The sequence below is a fragment of the Mustela lutreola genome, chromosome 11, assembly GCF_030435805.1.
Source record: "Mustela lutreola isolate mMusLut2 chromosome 11, mMusLut2.pri, whole genome shotgun sequence".
Classification (NCBI taxonomy): Eukaryota; Metazoa; Chordata; class Mammalia; order Carnivora; family Mustelidae; genus Mustela; species Mustela lutreola.
In genome coordinates, this window is record NC_081300.1 from 99,979,532 (window position 1) to 99,998,587 (window position 19,056).

General features: G+C 56.9%; 1 protein-coding gene across 1 annotated transcript in view; it reads right to left on the reverse strand.

The window, feature by feature from the left end:
* Positions 1–758: 758 nt before the first annotated feature.
* The window catches only part of TMEM132D (transmembrane protein 132D), a 568,943-nt gene continuing 550,645 nt past the window's right edge, over positions 759–19,056 (reverse strand). The window contains exons 6-9 of the mRNA XM_059140271.1: positions 12,582–12,787; positions 10,465–10,741; positions 7,463–7,654; positions 759–3,829 (exon numbers count right to left, since the gene is read on the reverse strand). Coding sequence (XP_058996254.1) covers positions 2,648–3,829; positions 7,463–7,654; positions 10,465–10,741; positions 12,582–12,787 — 1,857 coding nt within the window. The 3' untranslated portion in view covers positions 759–2,647. The remainder of the gene's footprint in view (positions 3,830–7,462; positions 7,655–10,464; positions 10,742–12,581; positions 12,788–19,056) is intronic.

Sequence of the window (19,056 nt, forward strand, 5' to 3'; positions counted from 1 at the left end):
TCTGTAACCTGCTTTATCATCCTTCCTACAGCTTACGATGATCTGAAAGTTATTTGGATGTTACGCCCCCCACCCGCGTAGACGTGACATCCCTGCGAGCAGGCTGGCATAGTTACTCTCCATCTCCAGTGCCGGCAGCGGTTCCAAGTGCACAGTAGCTGCTTCGTAAACACCAGGTAAATAAGTAAACGATACATCACTTGATACTGTTGCATAGATACAAGCATTTCATGCACTTTTTTCCCTCCCCCCTGCAGAAGTCTCCAGACTGCATTTGACTATTAGAGGAATCTAAAAGTCAATCTTTTTCCTGCAGCCCAGAGCCACCGTGGGCACACCTCTGGAAGCTGACATCTGAATGGACATGTGGCATCCAAGGAAAGGACAGAGCAATTTTCCTCGCTGCAGCCCGGAGGGAGCCGGGATATACGCTCGCCTGCCTTGGTTCTCACTTACCGCCATCAGTCAGCAGGCTTTTAGCAGAGAATTGCACATGTGATTTATTTGAAAATCCTTTCAGGTCCTGAAGGAGAGATGCTTAGTACACAATACACTTTGTCATCGTGTGTCAACATCGTCTCGGTGCAGAGAGCGACATTACACCGCGTAAGAGTGTAATTGGATTGTGCCGGGATCCTTAAATCTGCATTTTCATTTACCAAAAGCTACAGCGTTTGGAGGCCCATCTGCAATTGAGGCCGGCCCCGCAGAGGGGGTCAGTGTATAGAAAGACAAAGGACAGCCATAAAGCCGCTGAATGCAAACTTTATATTTACAGTCGGTAAGTGTATAAACATATATTACATTCTTACGATCTACAATACATTCTGCAGGGAGAGGAATCGGAGAGAGGCAGCGGCTGCCGCGTTAAACGGGACATCACGCAGGTACAGATGGAAAGAAATATCAGGAGGGCTACTGAAAGCAAAGGACCGTCATTGAGAAAGGGTGACAGTTTCATCGCCCCACCAGACAGGGTGAGTCGACTTGGAGACAGGAGCAGGTGGCCGATGGCGGCTGGATTCCCAGGCTTAGAGCGAATGGGGAGCACCTCGGTTGGGGGCTGGTGGGAGTGAAGGTGGAAAGAGTGAGCTGGAGGAGGGGCGCCCACGATCTCGGGAGAATTCAATTATAGGCATTGAGGAGGAGGAGACGAGCAGAGAACGGAGAGACACAGAGGGAGGAGAGAAACAGGGTCAGGGAGACAGAGAGAAGGGACACACAGTGGAGGAGAGACACGGAGAAGAGCACTGCAGAGCGGAGACAGGAAATGGCAGAGGGGAGAGCCGTCCTCACCCCCCACCGCCCCGCCCCGCCACCCTGCTTCTCCGGGGGCCTTCTTGCCAGGGGTCCCGCCGCCCTGCCCGGCCTTGGCAGGAGCTCGAGCTGGGGCAACAATGCGTCAGCTCTTCATCTCTCCCTCATCTGCCTCCTACTGGCTTCCCATCTGTCCAGAGGGGTTGGGGAGACATTCAGAGTCATTCTGATTTTAAGCAATGACGTAAAAGCTCTCCGGACAGACTAGGGCCTCCCTCTCCGCTGCAAGCATGGGCACCTCGGTCCCTCCATCAGTCCAAGCCTCCTGCCCAGCCCCCCTGTGGCACAGTGGGACCCCGGCTCTCCCAGGCCACACACTCCATCTTCTTCCACATCTATTTCTGCCACTGTGGATGGGGCACCCGGTGTGGCCATCTGCGGGGCCATCACAAAATGGTTGCCCCACCTTTCCTGAGGGGCCAGGGCGATGAGTGTCCCCGGGTGTTGAATTCACCATGAGAACCGTGAATCCTCAAGCCTCTCCAGGGAAAGGACACGAGTGACGTTTGCCTGGCGGGGCCACGGCAGAGTGTCACTTGGACCTGATGCACCAGCCACGAGGGATGCTGGACAGGCCCCCGTGCCCGCACATGAGCGACGGCTCTTCGACAGCTGCTGGGGCACAGCAGTGTACATTTGAAGACGGTGAACTTTCCCGGAAAAGCCTGGTTCCTTGAACGGGCTGACATTCTGTGCCCTGTATCCCTAGTTTACCAGTAAAGGGAAGCCCCGAGTGCCCCAGAGGGCTTGCTCCTTTGTTCTCGGCATCTCGTGACAAAAATATCTGAGGCCCATTTGCCCACGTGCGGCCCTTCTGTCCCTGCGGCAGCACGCGGTCCCGCTCATGGAGGGACGCGCACCCCGGCTCGAGGAACTCGCTGTCCCCACCGTCCATCCACTCGCACCCCACCCGAGTCTCAGGCGTCTTCTGGGCTCTGCAGGAGTGAGTTCTGGACTCCCTTGGGTTTCACCATACCCAAGGGCTTTGGTTCAAGAGAAAAAAGGGTGATGGACGGGGGGCGGGGGAGGGCCGTTCTTTCCTGGGACCTCTCAGATGCTCGGTGGCGCAGAACTCATTTTTCTTCCAAGTTTTACAAATCTCGCCAGGCACGATCCGTCTCAGCACCAGCCCAGACGCTGGGTGCCGGAATGGGTGCCCCGATCCCGACGCGGCGCCACCCAGCCAAGCCGGCGACCTTTGCCGGGGCTCTGCCGATGGGGGCGATCTTATCTTGTCCCACGTCACTCCTTTCCCAGGGGTGCCCTGGCCACACATCCCCAAATTTAAAGGCTGAGAGTGAGTGAGAGCCCGCGTCCGTGAGGGTCTGGCTTACACGTGCTCACGTAACCCTTCCACGTAGCCGTGCGGCGGTCTGCTCTCCCCGGGGTCCAGATCCTGGCAGACCCAGCGCATGTCCTCACCGCCGGCCGCTATGGAGTTCACGGTGGGGCAGCCATCGTCCGAGGGGATGGTGGTGAAGGTGGTAAATTTCACTCTTTTCCTCTTTGAGGTAGGGGACGCCGGGGGCTCGCCTCTCTGATCCCTCTCGTCTGTGACGCCGGGGCCCGGACACTTGAGCAGCTGCCCGTTGCTGCTCTTCTGGGAGTCTGTGCTGAGCAGATACTTACTCTCTTCGAAATCCACGGCCCTGTCGATGGCAGTGATCTGCTCGTCTTGGCAGGACGCAAAGTTGATGTGGTTCTCCAGCAGTTCGGAGCGGTGGCTCAGGCCGACCCAGTCGTGCGAGTGACTCAGACCTTCCTGCTCCTCGAACGGAACCTGTTTGTGCCTGTACTTCAGCGCAAAGGCCACGCAGTTGACGAGGAAGACCAGAATGGCCAGGCAGAAGACCCCCAGCAGAGCGTACATGCCGATCTCCAAGTCGGTCAACCCTTTGGAGGCCTGCGCGAGGCCGTTCTCGTCTGACTCCCCGTTGCTTCTGGGCGGGTCGCCCGGGGTCGGGAAGCTGCTGAGCTCGACGGGGATGGTCTGCAGATGGCTGTCATCATCTAAAAGGCTTCCTTGACTGCTCTTCCTCTGAAAGGTCGACCTCTCCGTCGTGGACCCCCTCCCTTCCATGAGGCCCATGGAGGAACTGCTGTGGTACCTTCCTCCGTTACTCCCCCCCTCTTGCAAGGGTTTTTTGGGTCTTCTGTCACTGACGTTATTTTCTAGGTGAACTCCAGCCCCAGAGTGTCCACTGTCACTGGTGTTGGGGTTCGCATCATTTTGGCCAAACTTAACTTTGACGTTGGCTGTTCCCACGGCCAGCACGCTCTTACGTTTGGATTTCTGGCACGATTCACTGATGACCATTTCGACCTTCACCAGGGCCCCCTGCCCTTCGGTTTCAGCAGCGATGATGGGCCACTTGAATTTGGGGTCTTGGTGGATGGAGACCACCTTCTCATCCAGGGAGGTGGTCATCAAGGAGAAGTCTTTGCCGTCGTAGATGTCTAAGGGGGTGATGGAACCATCGCTGAACTGGACCCAGCAACTGATGGCCGCTTCCTGTTGAATAAAATAAGTCAGTAAGCACGGGCCCCACAGCTCACGGAAAACCACGGCTTTGCACGGCAGACATTCAGTGGCAGAAATAACACAAGAACAAAGGAATGCCTTTTAAGCAGGCAGAAATGAGATCAGATGCATGAGGGTCATGGAAGACATTCACTGCTTTTTGGAGGTGGGAAACCAGACCACAACCATGGCCTTGACATGAGAATGAAGGGAGCCCGGGCTAAACGCCCCATAAGAAGATCTGCTTTTCTTCCCCAAGGAATTGAAAGAAAGACAGGTTTTTTTGTTGTTTGTTGTTGTTTGTTTGTTTTTGTTAATGGATGCTCCAGTCTGTTTCTTTTTTTTTCTCTCTTTTTAAAAAATTTTTATTTATATATTTATTTTTAATAAACATATAATGTATTTTTATCCCCAGGGGTACTTATGGTTTGTCTCCCTCCCAATCCCATCTTGTTTCATTTATTCTTCTACCCCCTTAACTCCCTATGTTGCATCTCCACTTCCTCATATCAGGGAGATCATATGATAGTTGTCTGTCTCCGATTGACTTATTTCGCTAAGCATGATACGCTCTAGTTCCATCCATGTCATCGTAAATGGCAAGATTTCATTTCTTTTGATGGCTGCAAAGTATTCCATAAACATAGTGATCCGAAGGGGCATGTGCACCCGAATGTTTACAGCAGCAATGTCCACAATAGCCGAACTATGGAAAGAACCTAGATGTCCATCAGCAGATGAATGGATCAAGAAGAAAGCCGGGGTTTTTAAGGGGCACAAGATCCACGTCTATGCCACCATAAATTACATGTCTAAGGGCAGGACTGGCTGGTGGGATCATTTACGACCGACACACATTTCAAGGGAAAATATGACATTATTTCTATGCTGCTTTAATCCCGAGTCTCCGCTCATCCCTCACAACGGAGATGAGGGCCCCTGATCTGGACAGGGACACCCAGAGGTGCCGCAGGTTGGGTGGTGTTGGTCCCGCTGCATCTGGGTCTACGGGCGCAGGTTTGCAAGAGTTTCCAGACGCCGGGTTGACTGGGAGACAGGGAGCTAAACCAGCCAGGGAGACACACACCCTACGTGGACTGTGTCTGCCGGCCTCCTCCTCTCGGTCACACGGGGGAGACAGGGAGACCAAGGTGGCCCATGTCTCAATCTCTCGCCTTCTGGTTTTGTGGCTTAGATCACTCCCTTTGGCACCAGCTGGACCAGGCAGACCGTAATAAAGGAGATACTCCCTGATTGAACGCGAGCCTTGAATTTCAGGGCAGAGGTCGCTGTGCTTGACCTCGAACTGGCGCTTCCTCCCCAAGATCCCGAGGAACTACTCCACCCCAACCCCAGGATAGCTAGCCTGGAGAGGCATGTGGCCCCCGCACACCCAGCCATGGCGCCACGGCGGACTGGACTGGGGACAAGGGGCCACGAGGGAACCTGCAAAGCCGTTCATCTCTGTGGTGCTGGGCCAGTGCGAGTGTCTCTCTGTCCCTCTCAAATGTGAAATCAGACAGATGGGCTCAGAGCCTGAGCTGCAGGACGATGACTGGGGGGTGGAGCCACCTCAGGGCCCTGCAGTGATGAGGGATGAACGAATGTCCGCGTCCAGCATCACTGCAGGACAGGAAAAAGGACTACAGTGGAAGGCAGGCGCAGGGCAGGCAGTGTGAGCGTGGGGAGGCCGTCGACACCCTGCGTCTTCCGAGGTGCCGCAGCTGGGGTCTGCTGGAGCCCCTGGTCCTGGGAGCAGAGCCCGCACATCTCAAGCTTGCTCGAGTTCATTTCTCTTTCTGGCAACCAAAGCACCTCTAAGTATGACCGAAGCCACTTCTACCCGGTGCTGCTTGGCGTCTGGAAGTAGGAATGTGACTGCTGGCTTCAGCCCCGCCACGAGATACCCCTAGGGTTAGGGTTAGGGTCAGGCGTTGGCTGGACCAGCTGCTAATTGCAGAATGAGGCTGAGAAACAGCCCCAGAGCCCCAGGACGGGACACCGACTCTCCAGCTTCATCCAATCTGCCAGGAAACCGGAGCAGGAGACTCAAAAGCCATTGGATTTCCTGAGACTGAAATGTCAGAGCCAAGTGCACGTGGCGACAAGGGCCATGTGACTCAAGTACGGAGCCAGCCCCGGGCGAGCACGGTCGGCTCTGCATGTCACGAGTGGATCCGCTCCCTGGCCTTCCTCTAACTCCGTCTCACTGCCTCCTTGAGCCCCGGCCAGCGGTCCCCTGATTTTATCATCCCGCGATGACAGAAAGCAGCCCTGGCTTGTTTCCCCTTTGTTATCTGTGCCTTGTATCTTGCCTGGCACCTGGCCCTGAGAACAAGGAGGTTTGTCTCTGGCAAGAGTTCGTATCTGTGACTAGAATCATCCACGTTCAAGGGTTTTATCATCGAAGCCCCTGCCCGCAAAGACCACCGCGAAGGGGCAGAGGAATTCGCTAACACAGGACGTGGAGTGCTGAGGGACAGGGACAGGCAGGGAACATGGGAGGGCTCTGGGTGCCCTGGGACAAGTCCGGCTCTCCTCAGAGCATGGTTACAGCCTCGGCGGTGCCAGGGCTGGAAGAGCCGAGGGGACACCTGCCAGGAAGGCTTCCGCCCTGAAGGGAAGCTGCCAGGAAACCCCCGACCGGGGCTGGAGGCTCCAGCAGCCCCGCGGGAGGAGGTCCCACTTCACGAGCCCCAGAGAGAACCAGCGGCTGCAGACCACTGCGTCCTTGCTCAGCGAGGTTCACCACCGCCTCCGTGTTCCCGCTAACCGAGAAGGCTTAACTCTCCTCTAACGAGGAAGGAGCGCACACAGTGTTTGCGAACGTCCTATTTCCAGCAATGTGGGAAACCATCACGTTGACACACAAACACACAGGGCACAGGGTCAGCGTCAAGTACAGAGAAAGGAGACGCAGACCGACGTCCCCACGGGGTCCTTGCTTCCGCCCTGAGCTAAACTGCAAGCCCAGCGAGAGCGGCCCCTCCCATCCCCCATCGCCCCAGACCTGCTGCCCCATTTCCCTGCAGGGACTCAGAGCAGGCTGTGGGCACCTCCCCGGAGGCTCGTCCTCCCCCTGCCGGGGCCGTGGGGGCAGCGGAAGAGCGCGAGACAGCCCCAGCGACTGCCTGAGCGCTCCTGGCACTGGGGCTAATGGGGAGTGGAGCCCTCGTCCAGCCCCTCGTCTCCTGGGGCCCATGATCCTTGATACTGGGAAACCTTTTTCCTTCTTGCGGCTCTAAGGCAGCTCGGAAGCATAAGCCACAGAGCTGCCTGCCTCCCAAACCCCTTCCAGGCTGAGATGCCCCTGACATGGGTCCCACCGTTCTGTGGGACCCCCAGTGAGTGACTCCACCAGACAAATAACCGATCTAACGTGTGGCCTCACCCCACTGCGGGACCTCGCGTGATGTGGGACCCGCTCAGTGAATCGCCCCACCTGACCTGTGACCTGGCCCCACTTGGGACTCTTCCAGATGTCTGACCCTCCTCCGCCAACCGGATATCTGACCCACCTGCCGGGTGACCTCATCTGATGCGTGACCCATCTCGTGGGTGACTTAGCTGGTGCCTGACCTCATGTGATGCGTGACCTACTTGAGCCCAGCCCTGCCTCCCTACCTGTCTGGGCCTTTGCAGAAGCTCCTGTGCCGCCGCGGTGGCAAAGATGGCTCTGTTGCTCCCTGGGCTGAGCTGCAGGGAGAGTGACAGCCCTGTCACCAGCTGGACCCCGAGGTCGGTGATGGTCACCTTCTCATCCAGCACGGTGATGGTCTTTTCTGCCAAGATGGCGTCCGACAGAGGCGACAGGATCTGAAAGGCAGAACCGACACGGAAGGAAAAGCTTTCAGCGGCCCCAGCATTTCCCCCTGCGGCACAAGTGATGCTCACAGAGACAGACAAATGAGGCAGAGGGAACAGGAACGGGTCTTTCCACTGACGTGTTCTTCCCAAAGATGTATCTCTCTTGTGAAGGTGCGATGTAATTTTAAAGTCACAGCAAGGCAGTGGATGTGGGGGGACGTGACACCCCACGACCTGGCAGGCACCCGCAGTTCTTCAGGGGACAAATTTACGTTGTCCTTCCCCGAGGGCTCGCTCATGAGTCCCGAGCTGTGTGAGCGTTCTCCATGACTTGTGCACGTGCATACTTCATGTAAAATTATTTCCCTTAAATAACTGGTGTAAGAAACTTCACAGCAGCAAGGGGAAATGGTTCTGATGGGCTAGTGACGTATTTACGTGTTTCTGTCTTACATACGTGCACGGCTGACCGGAGGCTGTCGGTCTGCGTGTCACCGGAGTCGCGTCACGACAGCTCACATGCCACACCCGGGGAAACACTGAGCGTTGGGGGATCAGCCTGCACACAGAGCTGGGGGTCCCCACCACCGGTGCCGACATCCCGGAGTCTCATTTCTCCCGCGGACACCTGTGGCGTCCCGGGGAAACCAAGCTAAGGCATTTCGACCCTGCAGAGGAGAGATTCTGCTTCTGTGCAACACTTTGTCCCACTCGCCCCTCACTCAAGTTTGAAGACTTGAACCCGCAGCCTCCTCCTGGACACGGCTTCCAGCTTCCTTTACCCCGCATTCCCGACACGCTTCTCTCCGAGAGGTGGTGCTGGTATTTACAAAGACCTACGTCGGGATGGCGGTTTTCCCAGGTCCCCTGAAATTCGTGTATCGGACTCCGTGATTCTTTCCAAATACCACCTCGGTCTCTAAGTCAGGTTGGGACAATCGGGACAGCAGGGGGTTACGAGCCCCCGGAAGGAAGCGGACAAGCGAATGCACAGCTCGGGAGGGCTCGGAGGAAAGAAGAGAAGGTCTCAGGACCCGTGGCCCCACCAGGACGGCGTCTGCGTCGGACGCATGGGGAGCCAGCCCACGCCCCCGACTAGAAGCCCCGACCTGTGTCATGGCCCTGGTGTTTATGCCACCCCGTGTGGGCCAGGCTAATGCTGCTCCTGGTTCCGGTCCCCACGTGGGAGGAATTCAGCTCTTCGGTTTAGATCTTCCAACTGGAAGTTAATGGTGGAGGTTTTGGGGGCAGATACGTTCGGTTTGATGTAAATAAAACTTTATTTTTTAAATACTTCTTTATTTTCCCAAGATTTTATTCATGTGTTCAACACAGAGAGAGAGCACGAGCAGGGGGAGCAGCAGAAGGAAAGAGAGAAGCAGGCTCCCCACTGAGCAGGGAGCCAGATGCGGGGCTTGATCCCAAGACCCTGGGATCATGACCTGAGCCAAAGGGGGATGCCTAAGCAACTAAGCCCTGCAGGAGCCTCAAATAAATAAAACATAATGGAATTAATGGCCACCCTTAAAAAAAAAAAAAAAAAGAGAATTTCACACAGAAAGATTTTTTGCTTTTCTGGAGAAATCTGCAACATCTGGCCGTGTTCGATTTGCATCACCTTCAGCCCCTCCTCCCTCGCCACACTCCTCACTGGCCCCTATTGTGTCCCCAGCACTTGGGGCCCAGGTGGGCTTCTGTCTTTCGGCTCACACCCAGGCTGCTTTGCTCGCTGTCACCTTCTCTGGTCTTAGAGATCCCTGGAGCTTGTGACCCCGGGTCACTTCAGACCCGTCTATTTTCCTCCTTGAGTACAATGGTCTCTCTCTCTTTTTTTTTTTAAGATTTTATTTATTTATTTGACAGACAGAGATCACAAGTAGGCAGAGAGGCATCAGAGAGAGAGAGAGAGAGAGAGAGAGGAAGAAGCAGGCTCCGCGCTGAGCAGAGAGCCCGATGCGGGGGCTCCATCCCAGGACCCCAGGATCATGACCTGAGCCGAAGGCAGAGGCTTTAACCCACTGAGCCACCCAGGCGCCCTACAATGGTCTCTTTTAAATACTAGCCAATTTTCTGGAGTGGATGTGCTCTAAATCAGGCATAATCCAATACTCCCACTGACAAGGCTTCCTTGCACCCAGCTGTGGCAGAAACCCCACGGCAAGGCCGGTGGCCCAGTTGGGGGGAGCTGCTGCTGTTTGTTCTCAGACAGGAGGTAGACGACTAAACCCACGGGACCTCCTGGAATGGCGTTTTGGGGAGTGTTTGTTCCAAAACCTCCTGTTAAATCCTGGTCCTGCCCGAGCCGTCCCTAGCTGCAGCTGCCCCCAAGACTGTGAGGGGCATAATAACTTTGTTCCTCTCCTTGGCTCGTTTCTGAGATCCCCTGTTTTCGCTGGGCCTGGGGTGGGACTTGAGGCTGCGTGGCATCACGGCGGGATGGAACGCTGTGGTACCAGGCGGTGGTCAGTGGGGCGGAGGGCTCAGTGAGAAGCTGCTGGCCGTGCCCCTGCCCACGGCTCCCATGAGGCCGGCTCAGGCCCAGAGCCTTCTCCCCACGACGGTAACACCAGCATGGCAAGGAGACGGACAGCGTACTGGGGTTTCAAACACGACGCATCCAGGAGAACCAAGCAGCATTTGTCGATGCAAGCAACAAGGGAGGAGCTTCGAGACTCTTGTCACATCCTTAGAGCCCCGACAGCGTCCAGGAGACAATCTGGTTCGCTCTAGCAAGACATGTCCTAAGCAATGACGAACAATTCTCTGGGCAGAGAAGAGGCAGACGGATACAGAGGGCCCTTGCCCTGGGGGTTGCTCACCTGAATGGTGGTCATCCCAAGCTCCTGGCCGACGAGGACCTGTCCCCCCTGTAGCTTGGCGATGCGGGGCTCCTCCACCTGCATGAAGTCGCCCACCAGCTCCGTGATGTCCACCTGCCAGTCTGAGCCCAGCAGGTGGGCCAGGTGGCCGCCCCGGTCCGCCGCCTCGGCCACGAACTGCGTCAAGACGCGCACCATGGCGTGCTGGTACTGGAGCGCGCAGCCGCGACCCCCCCTCCTGTCGTCGTCGTCGTCCTCCTCGCTGTCCCGGGCCGGCCTGTCAAATGGTCAGGTCGGGTTAGCAGGTGCTGACTGGGGCCGGCGGCAGGGGCTGCAAAGGTGAGCGGGCCGGGGAGCCCAGCCTGGTGGGGTGAGACCCCAAATAACCTGACCACGGGGTGACACCGGTCCTGACAATCGGAAGGGGCTGGTGTGGTCAGCAGAGCTCCCAGGGGCCCCCACCTCCCAGAATGCAGTCAGCAGAATCCCACCCCCCTCAGAGCGCAAGCTGCACCTAGTAACGTTCCCGCCGTGGAAGACAGTAGCCAAAGTGACAGGGTGTCACTTCCGGGATGCGGCTTTAAGAAAGACCGTGACTCTCCTTGCTTCGGAGTCTTTCCTTGGTTCTTCCCTTGCTCGGCCTGAGCAAGTGAGCCACCACGTCGGGAGCAGCCCCGTGGAGCTAGCCAGAAGCCAGCGCAGCGGCGTCTCACACCGTGAGATCGTACGCGTCTTCTTTAAGCCCCTAAGTCTGGGGACCCGTCATTGCATTGTGCAGCTCAGCTGACAGGGCTGTGGGCGACCGTGAAGGCCCCATCAACCAGCACGCGTGGCGGTCGGTATTGAACTCGAGGTAACGGGACAGTAAGCACAGAAAGGACCAGGATACTTGGGCTTGGGGACAGACATTAGCTGTTCCCTTTGTGTCTGACGCCTTCTGTCCAGCCAGTTCTTCCTGGCACATGGCGGTCTCCATCTGAGCAACAGCCCAGTTCTGTGGCCGGATCTGAGCTGACATGGAGATGGGCCACGATCAGACGAAGCCAGTCCTCTGGTGCATCCTACGGGCTGCCGCCCAGCTCGCAGCCCCAATAACCACTCCTAACCTCGCCCTGAGACCCCACAACTAAGGAGAGGGTCCCACCAGCTCAGCCATAGAGACCCTGCAGAAGGGTCTCTAGAGGGTCCATAGAGGGTCACTGCCGAAACTATCTTCCCGCCACGTGTGGAACCCGCAGGCTGCATTCTGGAAGCTGTCCCCTCCCCCAGAGGCAGAGAGACTAATGGGGGTGGAGCTCCAGGGGCAGCCCTCAGAGGAATGCCAGTGTCCTCCCTGCTGAGCAAAGACACCAGGAGTGCTCCCTACTCTAATTCCACGTACGCTCACTTTTGACTTTCTATAGGTGTCTGCCGTGCTCGTCCTCAGTGTCTCTGAACAAAGAACCTGACCTCTTGCTATTCTCTTGGTACCTGGTGGCCCGTGTGGATAAAGGACGCCTTGCCTCCAGCAGACACCTCAGGGTAAAGGACCAGGCACACGGGGGACCGTCTTCTGACCTCATCTCCCCGAGACCAAGCAATCTCTGAACTTCTGGGCTGGGGGCACAGAGGGCTGCCCAGGTCAGCAGAGTCTGCTCTCTGGTCTTTCTAGGGGACCTCTGCCATTCGCGTCATCCCAGGATCAACTGGCCCCTTCGTCCAGTATCGACCCATCGGTTCGGGTGGGGCTGACCTCTTCCAGGTGCTCCGACTCCAGTCAAGGAGTCATGGCAAAGCCTCAGCGGACAGTGTGATCTACGTCCTCGCTACACTGATGGCCTTGGGGACGGACACACAGCCCAAGGGAGGCCAGCGTAACTCTAGGGCCTCTGCTGGAACCAATGGGAAGGAAAGGCTGCACTTTCCGCAAGTCTGGGACTGCAGGAGAAACGCTGGTAGAGGACGAGGCCAGCACACGCGAGGCAGCCCACGAGGCGGGGACAGACTCCGTCCTGAGGGGGCCGATCGCAGCCCCGGGGCCAGTCAGGCCTGAAATTAGCTGCCCTGCAAACATGTGCCTTTAGCAGAAGCATGTTTGCCTCTGGTCTCTGATAGGAAGTCGTGACTAGCACACCCACCTTTTGTTGGAGACGATGGGCACCCTCCAGCCCTTGATCTGGTTGAGCTCAGTGTCCGAGACCTCGATCTGCAGCGGGAGCCGGGGCACCCACACGGTCATCTCCAGGGGGCTGCTCAGGTGCTGGTAGGTGAAGTTCACCACCACGTTCACCTTGCCTTTCATCTCCTTCCCATTGACGAAGACGTAGTCACATCTGTCAGACACCTGTGAAGAGGAGAGAGGAGAGGCAGGCGGTGAGATCTTCTCATATGCCATTGCTGTGGGAACAGCAGATGCTGTAGGGGTCTGACCGCTCCTCCTAGGACCCCTTCTTCCGCCTGCCCGCCAGGTGCCACAGCCAGGCAGCCGAGCTCTCCTGCTGCATGTCCTCCGGCAGATGGCCCTTAGGCGTTGGGAGCCGTGCCCTGAGCCACTAGGTGCTGCATGCTGCCCGCCCACTTTGGCCTGCTGAGCTCTGGTCTGCCTGGAGGAGGGGCACCGTGTGCAGAGCCACCAGCCCGAGAGCCTCCTGCGGGGAGGCGGAGGCTAGTTTCACAGGAACTGCTCAGCTCGGCTCGGTTTCCCTCAACTGTGCGTCCTGCACTCTTCAGGTCCCGCACGGATTTCTCTGGAGAACTTCCATCTCAGCTGCGGGGGTGGCTGTGACCTATACTCTTCACGGTTCCTTACTGAGCCCCGTGGGATTTCTCCCCGTGAGCCCAGCAGGGCACTGCCCCGCTGGTGTCTCTTCCTTCTGCCCTCCCCACCCTGCCCCACTCCCTCACTCTGCCTCCTGGAGCCCCTCCCTGGTTAAGTCCATGTCCGGGGCTCTGTGCCCTGGACAGGGAGACACAGGCACGTGTTAGCTCCTGCTGTCCAGTGGGGAGCCCGAGACCAGGCACTCCCCCAGGAAGGGGCAGAGCCACAGCTGGGCACTGGGGGTGCGGCTGTGCCGTCCACATTCTCAACTCCTGCCCCGTACAAGACTGCTCCTCCCTGCTGGCATCTGAGAGAAGAACCAAGTTCAGTGGAAGAACCTCCTCCTCTTGTCTTTGCTTTCCAGCAATCTGGGTGTGTGTGTGTGTGTGTGTGTGTGTGTGTGTGTGTTCCTTCTCATCTTAAACCAGGCCTGGGTAAGTGTCCTAGGCTAATTCGTGGCCCCTAAGACGTCAGGTCCTGAGTCTTCGGAACCTGTCAGTGTAACCTTTTTCGGTAAAAGGGACTTTGCAGATGTGGTTCAGTTAAGGATGCTGAGATGGGCAGATTATTGGGTGACTGTCCTGGTGGGCCCCCAGGATCACCTGAGCATCCTCACAAGAGGGAAGTGGAAGGAGATTGGCGGCTGTGGCTGAGGAAGGCCACCCAGGAGGGGTGCCACACTGTGGGCTCTGGCAATGCAGGGCAGGATGGAGGCACGTCCAGAGGGTCGAAAAGGCAAGGACAAGCCTCTGCCTCAAGCCTCGGGATGGTGAGCTGCCAAAAATGCTTCTCAGTGCCTCCAGAACACGCATGTGGAGCCCAGGCCTGTGCCGGTGTGCTTGGGCGGCCCTCGGACGAGGACACAAGCCCGAAGTGAGCACAGAGGGAGCACCCGTGTGGTCAGAGAGCCCTGACCACGCGCCCGGACCAGCAGCTGAGCACAGCATGTGTGGTCTCAGCACACACGAGCACCCAGGAGGAGGGGGTTCTTGTCCTCAGTTCGCAGCTGGGCAGTCTGATGCCCTGAGATGTTCGGTAATGCTTCCCAGGGACGCACAGCTGGTAACATGAAAGCCAGACTCCCGCCAGGCCATCCCAGCTGCCTCGGCCTGCGGGTGCAGTACCCCTGCCTGAATGGCCTTGCGGGCTGGATTCCTAAAGGATGCACCCCTCCCCCCCCGCGCTCGGAGGGCTATGGAGAAAGCAAAGCAGAAATGATCACATAGTTCCCCATCACGAAAAGCACTTCTGACGAAGGCCCCTTTCATCCTCCCGTTAGGCAGCCGGGATGCAAAACACACAAAGAGGAGCCTGGAGGTTCGGCGTCTGGGAACGATCAGCGACAACCCTGGAGAGAAACGTGGACCCAGGCCCATGGATGAGTCAGAGGAGGCTGTCTTCCTGAGTGTCTGCCAATAGCAAACTACTTAAATCGGATGGACAGCCCGATGGAACAACGCAGGCGGCTTTGTCCCCATTGTGGCCTGGCCACCGCGCCCGAAATCTCAGGGCTTTTCTCTTTCAAGTCTTCCAGCAAATCAGGCTGATTGTCACAGATGAGCTGCCTGGAGGGGGGGAGGGAGGGTGGGCGAAGGGAAGGAGGAGCAGGTGCACGGGGAGGAGGTGAAGGGGGGGAGAGGGAGGGGAGAGGCGGGGGGAGGAGGAGGGAGGGGGTTGGGTTGGGAAGTCGGGTCTTCAGGGCCCGGGGCTGCTTCCTGGATGTGACTCTCGTTGGAGGAGGGGTTCAAGGACAAGGGGGTAGGACAGCATCTCAGGCCCGCGGCCTCGACCCCCTGCCCCGCAGCGGAAGACAGAGCCGGGCGGGTACTGGGGTAGACGATGAGTACGGAGCTCAGTCTTCATGTTGTGGTATGTTTTGCTTTGCTTTGAGATTCAGTGTGTATTCCTCAGAGTAGTAAGAAGGAGGGGGAGCTAGACACGATGAAAGCAGCAGGGAAGGCAGGACTCCACACCCAAGCAGTGTCCTGTAAGGGGCAGGTGGAGCCACGCCATCCGGGCAGGAACTGCAGTACTCGGGCTGAGGGCAGGGTGCTGCGGTAGACGCATGCACGTGCGTGTGCACATGTCTGTCTGCGTGTGTGGTGTGTGGATGTATGCGAGATGAGCATTGAGTGTGCATGTTCATAGGCATGTGTGCACGCACGTGCACACAGGTGTGTGTGTTCAGGTGTACATGTGTGCACGGCCATGTGCGTGCACCCATGTGCATGTGTGCGTATACATACGCATGTGTCTGTGTGCACGCACTGTGTATGTGTGCACACGTGTGTGAATGTGCAGGTGCACAGATGTGCACGACTGCACACGTTGTGTGTCTGTGTGTGTGGGTATACATGCGTATGTGTTTGTGTGTGCATGTGTGTATGTGTTCATGTGAGTGCATGTGGGCAGTGTGTGCACAGATGGGTGCGCGTGCAGGTATACACGTGCGTGTGTTTGTGTGTGTGCCTGTGCACACATGCATGTGCGTGTGTGTGCAAGCACATAATGTTCATGGCAAGTAATAAGAGCACCAGCTGTCTGACGGGAGGGTCTGTGGATCTCCACCCCTACACTTCTCCGGGTTTCCGTGCACGGCCAGAATCTGCACGTGGCAGGGGGCACAACGTCTTGCCAGCAGCATCTGGCCCTAGTTTGGGCGCACAGTGGGACTGTGCTTCTAGCTCACATGTTGTTAGGGACGGAAACCTCCTGACAAGAAGTTGGGAGCAGGAGCTGCGTGCCACCTCCCCGTGGGGACATTTAATTTCCCAAGAAGGACCTTCCCAGGCTTCCCGTCCCTAAGCATGGTGCCAGCACCGCTGGCGGTGGTGACCCCAGCCAGAAGCCCAGCAGGCCACGCCGCTGAGCTCAGAGCCCCCCGCAAAGCTGCGGGGACAGGCATCAGGCAAGCAGAACTGTCTCATTTGAAGTTGCTGATTATGGGTTACGTTCCTTCACGTTAGCCAAGCTATCCCACCCAGCCACACGCACAGACATGTCCTGAGGACTGCATTAGTAGCGAAGGAATGCACCAAATTCACAGGTTCCGTGGGCTGCGGCAGGGTGAGTAAGACACATGAAGGCAGATGAAATAATGAGAGGGGTGCTGGGAAGATCCTAATTCCTGGAAACACAAAATGAGCCAGGAATGCAACTGGGGTCTGCCCTGGGGGCCAGAGGTCTTGGTTATAAATAAGCATCTTTCCAGGATGCCCAACTTCGGGGACCCCTTCCCCCAGCACTGCCTTGTGCTAATGGCTTTCTAATGATGGAAACAGTGTGCAAAGGAAGTAAGCGAAAACCAGGGAAGAATGACCCGTGGCTTTGCAAGGCTGCACCTTGGAGGAAGCTTTGGGGAGGTTGGTGGGGATCGGAGGAGAGAATGAGAGCCCACCCAGGAAGGACTCTGGCAGTGAATGAAAGGGGGTGTCCTGAGTCTCTGTGCTGGGAAGTTGGGGGCATAACACCTGCCTGGGGGTCCTGACGCTCACAATTGCATGGTTTGGGGACCCAGAAACGCCAGGTCCTGTTTGTTGTCATTCTCACAGGGGAGCAGACCTCAGCCTGGGGGTCTCTGCCTATGACTCAGCTCGGGCTGCGAGTCGGGGGGCTGGTGCCCTGCTGGCCCGCCCCATCCTTCACTGATTCTGAGTGTGCTCCAGCCTGTCTGGGGGAAGCAAAAAAGGGGTGTGTGCGCGAAAATACCCAGAAAGGGGGGGGGGGAGACTCACATGGCAGATGTCATTCACTTAAAGGTTTTGAGATGAGATTATCTTGGATTTGGGGGCAGGCCACAAATGGCATCAGCATCCTTGTAAGGGAGATACAGAGGGAAACCTGAGAGAGGAGGAGGCCACGTGTAGGTGAAGCCAATGACGTGGCAGGGTCACGGCCACTCGGGAAGGAGGGCCGGCTGCCAGCATCCCCCACCAAGAGGCAGGAGCAGAACTCCCAGGGGCCCCCAAGGGGGCATCATTTTGACTTCTGGCCTCCAGAATTGTAAGGAAAGTATTCCTGTTGCATTAAGATAGCAAACTCATGGTCCTTTGTCACAGTGGTCACTGGAGACCAGTCCCCCCGGCCCCGGGGCATGGCTCTCCCTTCCTGTCCCCTACTCACAGGCCTTCCCCTGCTTGGCTCCACGCAACCTGACCGAAGGCTGGGTTCACTCTGAGTTGGGAAGACCCCTGTGGGTCCTCCCCATAGCCCACCTGGGTCCTCCGGCATCCTGCAGTCCCTGCAATAACCAGATGGGCAGGACTTGTCCCGTCTCCAGGCTCCCAGCTTCCCCGCCCTCTCCCTGACTGTTGCCCGATGAATGGACACACCGATCAGTCCAGGTGAGCAGACAAGACCTGCCCGTTCCTTCCGAACGACGCTACACGGTGCTGAAGGTGGGAGGGAACGATCTGGGGGGACTTGCCCCTCTTTCAGACTCTGCTTCCAGGCAGCCGCCCTGTGCCATGGTGAGGATACCGTCCAAACACTGGCCCTGCTGTGCACAATCCCTCACTTGAGTCAATTTAATGCCATCTCTCTTTTCTGTTCAAATGCTGTAAGAATTCAAATCTTATTTAAATATCACCGACATTCATGGTAAAATGTATGTTTTTCTGATGTTTTCTCTTTCCTCCCCCCCCCACCCAAGAGCTAGAGGTAAGGATATTAGAATTCTACCCCTCCACCCAGATTTGGTAAAAGTAAGCAGCCTATCAGGATATTTGCACCCAGTTCTCAAGGGAGGTGTTACCTGTTTGAGATTAGTCTTTATCCTGGACAAAAATCACACCATTAATAATAGTGATAGCAACAGGCGCAGGGTCTAATATTTGCTGAGTGTTTGTTATGTGCAAGGCAACTATGCTAAGCATCTCACACCTAATTCCACATAATCTTCCATATATGTCTGTTGGGTAGGTACTGCTGTCTCATGTTCCAGAGCAGAAACTGAGGCACACCCTCCCATGGCCATGCGGGACATGTTTCACTGGGCTAATGGATCAGAAGATAAATTGGCTTACCAGGCTAGGCTAATTTATCGGGAGGCAACTGGCATCTGTTAACGCGAAGTAGGCAGGCTTCCACCAAGGGACAAGCAAGTTTTCAGTGAACACACGAGGACAGAGAGCTGCAGCGGTGTGCAAAGGGAGCGAGCAGACTGCAATCGGATGGCCCGGACAGGGGCTCACCTGTGTGTCCCCTCATTTCCCTCTGTGGAAGCCATGGCTCCCAGGACGTCAGGTTGGGACTCATTTTGCAAACAGGGCCTTGAAGAAGTAATAAGATGTGGCCTTTTGTCAGGAACAGGACACGCAGAGGCTTGGGGTGCTCGTAAGAAGGGGGGGGCACATGTGGACAAAGGGAGGAGGCAGCCATCCCCAAGGACAGCAGCCTCAGGAGAAAGGCGGCACCCCGACCTTGCACTTCTAGCCCCAGAATTGTAGGAACATCAACATCTGCTATGTAAGCTCCTGGCTGGGGTATCTCCTTATGCAGCCCGAGCCGAACCCTAAAGCCTGTTTTCCCACTGCGGGAGGAGATGGTCTGTGGGCAGGGGGCCCCCAGCACTCAATGGGGCTTCACATGGCATCGGTGAGAGTGGGTGCCCAGGACTGCTCTGCCGCTCCTGCCCAAGGCTTACATGCAAGGACTTGACTCATCCCCGATGGTCACCTCGCAAAGCGGAGTTCCCACAAGGCCCACCGTGCAGAACAGGAAACTCAGGCATGGGGTGACCGGTTTGGGTTTGCATGGCTGGAAAGCACTGGGATTTGCACCCAGGCCATGTTGGC